Here is a 4620-nt window from a genome sequence, read left to right as displayed (position 1 = left end):
ACACTTAACGGAATTTATAACGGCAGGGATCATTTGTGATAAAAAATCAAAACGTTGACTATTAGTGTCACAAAAAACGACTATTCGTGATAATTTCATAAACGTGAAGGACCATTTGTGATAAAAAGCCTTTTATCAATAAAAGACAACCTACAGAAAGAAAGTACTTGTGAAGCCAACAAAGTCAAGGTAGGTGCCCATAACAAAACACATCACATGCCATCAAATTTGAGCCAATTCCAACATTTACCTATATAAGTAACAACAATTGTTGGATGGAAGACGTGTATTGAAGAGATGGCGACTGGGTGGTCATCAGGTGGTGAGGCCTCAGAGTCACAGGCACAGCCAACAGAATCAGTTAAGCACCATGCTCAGATGGTTTAGTTTTGCGTACCTTTGTGTGTTAGTTACGTATATACGTAGATACATATTTATGCTTCTGAAATGTGTGCCAAAATTCAGCTCCAAATCAAAATTTATGGGACTTCAATTTGATGTAAAGAATGGAAACTTGTAAAAGAACTTAGAAATCAACCATCTTGATTATGTCATTATCTTGTTGGATACTGTTACCATTATCACTGTTATTGCAGATGTATCTTGACCAGACGTCCAACAGGTGCTTTCTGGTGTATGCAAAGGCTCTTGATATCACTTGGTCTGGAGACCATCGTTACTGGCGCTGGGTGCAAGAAACCAGGTACCAAAAACGTCAATACATAACTCATGCTCGGTTTCTCGGTTTCTCGGTTTCTCCAGTCCTATTGAACATTTGAAACAGATAACATATACAACAAATTTAAAATATATATCCAGATTTTTCTCGGACGTCCAGACGTTATCGCCATGCCAACACTATATATTTTCTACTATCTTTCCCTGCTTTTCTCTGTGTTTACAATGACGACTACATTTTAATAATGTTCAGACATCTGCATAGGAGAAGAACTGTATATCATACTAATGCTATCAATAATCTTAGTCCTAACTTAGGCTTCATTGTAGTGATGGCCCTACTGAAGCTGCTGAACTGTTAGGATTAAGTTGGCTAGAAGTGCGTGGAAAACTTAAGACCACAAAGCTGTCGCCAGGAATTCGGTATGAAGTTGTATTTGTGGTCAAGCTGCAAGCTAAAGCTTATGGATGGGATGTTCCAGTGAATCTCAAACTCAATGTCCCACACGCTTCAGAGAATCGATGGAGTAAAGTTAATTTGACTGATAAGGCAAGAGAGCAATGGATAGAGATTCCGGTTGGCGACTTTATTGCATCACCCGAAAAACCTGGGGACGTCGAGTTTTCATTGTTTGAATACGATCAGAGATGGAAGACCGGACTTGTTATCAAAGGTGTTGTCGTTCGGCCAATCTACGAATAACTTGGCATATGAGCAGAGAGATGATGTTCTGGTTTTTTCATTTCAACTCTGAAATGAGAGAACTGCATATGTAACATATGGTTGTTAATTAGCAAGAGCCTTCTGTTGGCGTAGTTTTAAAAACCTTCTATTGGCATTTCCTTTTTCTTTTTCTTTTTCTTTTTTTCTGAAAAAAAAAACAAACCAATTGCAGCAGTGGCTGTTTAGATTAGCAAGAGCCATGCAGCTCAGTAAAGTAATTCCACACAGTTTCAATTCATGAAGAAAGAGGCTGGTTCACGGGTAGGGCGGCTCTGAGATTTTAGGGGCCTGGTACAAATGAGTAATGGAGCCTCCTGAAACAAAGTCTTCAATGAAAAAAATATATAAAAAGAATTGCAGCATAAATATTGAAAGCAAATTTAAAACTAGAACTCATTAACATCAGTTAATGCTAGACTTACCATATTTTCATACCACGTGATAGTGGCAGCTGATGTACAAGCATCTCTATGAACTGTGACCTTGACAGAGAAAAGAAAGGGACCCCTGCTGCTCCTGCTATGGCCTTAGCCAGCAATGTCTTTCCAGTCCAAGGGAATGGTCTTCAACTGCAAAAAACTTCTCTTGGGTTTTTAAAAATTCAATAGTCTCTTGGAAATATTGGTTTGCTTCCTCAGCTCCTGCCAAATCGTCAAATGTTATCCTTCACATTGCTGTTAACATCAAAACAATTGCATTAGGCCAATATGAAAATTTATTGAAAATAACTACAGAAAACATATTGTGGAGAAAAAGAGAGGAGAAAATCCGAACTTGTAAAAATGTGCAATTCAAACAACCATAAATAATTTTAAAAGAAACAACAGCAAATGAGTTATATAATACATACACTGTATGCATATGAGTTATATAGTGAACCAATCATGTAGATAAGCATTTGTAACAAAATTAGTGACAAAATTCATTCAGAATAAAGAGGAAAACCCGATAATTTAAAAAACAAAAACAAAAACAAAATTGACACATCATTGAAGTTGAACTACTAAGGAGATATGAAATACTGAATTCAATTTCAAAGATAACAACCTTGTTCATAGCAGGCATGGCACCAATATGACATGGGTTGGCTGCAACCTCTGTGATATCCTTGGAGAAGTGGTTCGAAGTTTGCTGCGTGTCAATTAATCATTGGTTCGTTTGGCTGTTTACTAAACCCTTTTTACTTTAAAAAGAAAAACCGGATTTTGATTAGTTTCTTACTTTCACTCCAGCATTTGTTTCGAAAATGTATAGGAGTAGAAGAGACTGACTCAACTTTCTATTGTGATTTGTTTTTATGGTCTGTGCTTACATAGTTGTTTGAAATACTTAACCATTGTCACCCTCAACTTTAATAAGGGTTGGTTATTGGCCTACGGCAGATAAAAAAGAGTTTTTTGTCTATGGTTTTATAGGCTTTGTGACCTCTAAACTACTTATGAGTCCTGCCTGAGTTATCCTGTTTGGGCTGCTTTTAAGAAGACCTTAACAACGCTTTCAGATGTCTAAAAGCGCTTCTATCATCATTTAGCGGAAGAAATTTTAAAAGTACTTCCAAGTGCTTTTATAATCCATAAGCTTTTTCAAGACGTACTTTGATGTTGTGTTAAAATTTGGACATACTTCTATTAAAAGCACCTCCAACAAAACTTCTATTAAAAGCGCTTTGAACAAAAGCGTTTATGAAAAGAAGCAATTCCAAATAGACCATATACGATACACCACAATCAACATGAGAGTGAATCTAAATTGTGAAAGCATGCATGCCTATCTCAGATGTTTGTACTAGATAAAATTGCCGCTTGAGCCTAAATATTCATCATTCTCTTAAACTTTCAGCAAAGTAGTGAGGGTGATCAGGTCGGGTATAGTATGTTACAAGATTGTAGCAAGATTTTCTTCCAACATAAAATGGGTTTCATTCTATGGCACCTTGTTACATATATATATATATATATATATATGTATACAGACACAGGACACAGATTAGGATCGATATAGACGGGATTCGGAAGGTTGTATTTAGCAGTTAATTATTTGCATTTGGATTATATACATGCATGAATTCCATGACATAAATGAATGCTGAGAATTTTTAAGAAAGTAGGAAATGATTCATCACATTGTAGTTTAGTGACTCCATGTTTCAATCTTCTAATGAGAGCAAATACATTTTATTCTGTTCATCAATTATTGAGTCAAATCTCTTCTCTGTTTTTATTTCATATTCAACCTCACATGTGATGTTGTAGTCTCTTTTATCTATGGTCTTACTTAGAATTAATGGTATTTCTCTTAAAGAAGTGTCCCTCTTGTTTTTGTGGCTAAAACTTCCCCGGACAGTTATATATAGTCTTACTCAGAATTAATGGTGTTTGTTTTATAGAGAAGTTCCTCTTCAGTTTCGACCCAAAAAAAAAGGTTCCTCTTCAGTTTTGTGGCCAAAACTTGTAAGCCTTTTCAAAGAGCCCAGTGAATATGGACACCCATGTTGGTATAAAGTGACAGGTCCAGGACAGCAAAATCCCCAGAGGACAAGTTTTGTTCTGAAAGGTACAAAGCTAAAATATTATTGGTTTGATCATGGCCCTTGTAGTAATTTCATATGATCACATCTATTAGTAGGTGCTGAGTGTGCAAATTATGTTCTTCCAATAGACCTTCATTTTATTTGTGCCCCCCACTCAAGAACCTTTTTGAATAAAATCAAACACTTATGTTAGTGTACGTCTCACATCTTGTCATCTTTCCGAGGCATTTTAGGCCTTTAGCTGCTGCATATAGCTCCACCATTGTCCTGCAGTAGCCATTCTGTTGTGTAGCCCAAAGGGTATATCAAAATTCTTTGGCCCTTTGGCATGTGTTTTCACTTAACCTATTTGTGCCAGGTAGGTCAAAGGAAAAACAGAAAACATGGAAAGCTAGAGGGCAGGGCTTGCTAGCTAAGAAGAATGCCAAACAGAAGAGAGGTACAGCTGGGTAGGCTGATTGAGGGGCCAGCAAGACTTTATTTGCTGCATTATTTGATATCAGAATCCAATGAGATGATGGGCATGAAATTATTACATAGATTGAGATCAGTTTTCAGCCTAATGATCCATCACCATGGTGAAGGGTCCCTTAATTTATATGATGTGAAGCCACATTCTGCGTGGAGCCCTTTGATGTGTGCAGGTGCTATTGTTTTCTTTAAGTTATGAAGCATCATTTATTGCAGA

The 4620-nt window shown here is 36.7% G+C and overlaps 1 protein-coding gene and 1 long non-coding RNA gene across 2 annotated transcripts; one reads left to right on the top strand and one right to left on the bottom strand.

Annotated features, from left to right (window-relative positions):
• Positions 1-284: 284 nt before the first annotated feature.
• Positions 285-1504, top strand: LOC103336935 (protein PHLOEM PROTEIN 2-LIKE A1-like). The gene is made up of 3 exons (XM_008240077.3): positions 285-360; positions 597-703; positions 1009-1504. The coding sequence occupies exons 1-3, from the start codon at positions 298-300 to the stop codon at positions 1379-1381; spliced, it is 543 nt and encodes a 180-aa protein (XP_008238299.2). The 5' UTR covers positions 285-297; the 3' UTR covers positions 1382-1504.
• On the bottom strand, positions 1098-2374 carry LOC148921032 (uncharacterized). Its single transcript, XR_016122372.1, has 2 exons — positions 1825-2374; positions 1098-1728 (listed from the first exon to the last, which is right to left on the bottom strand). It is a non-coding gene; the product is annotated as an uncharacterized LOC148921032 (long non-coding RNA).
• Between the last annotated feature and the right edge of the window lie 2246 nt (positions 2375-4620).

This window comes from Prunus mume, linkage group LG1 (genome assembly GCF_029339155.1).
Source record: "Prunus mume cultivar Tortuosa linkage group LG1, ASM2933915v1, whole genome shotgun sequence".
Taxonomy (NCBI): domain Eukaryota; kingdom Viridiplantae; phylum Streptophyta; class Magnoliopsida; order Rosales; family Rosaceae; genus Prunus; species Prunus mume.
This window is presented reverse-complemented; position numbering and strand designations above follow the sequence as displayed.

Excerpts from the sequence above, each read along its gene's own strand:
- LOC103336935 (XM_008240077.3), top strand. The coding sequence starts at position 298 with ATGGCGACTGGGTGGTCATCAGGTGGTGAGGCCTCAGAGTCACAGGCA. Across the intron at positions 361-596 it reads AGGCACAGCCAACAGAATCA|ATGTATCTTGACCAGACGTC; the intron begins GTTAAGCACCAT and ends CTGTTATTGCAG. Across the intron at positions 704-1,008 it reads CGCTGGGTGCAAGAAACCAG|TGATGGCCCTACTGAAGCTG; the intron begins GTACCAAAAACG and ends GCTTCATTGTAG.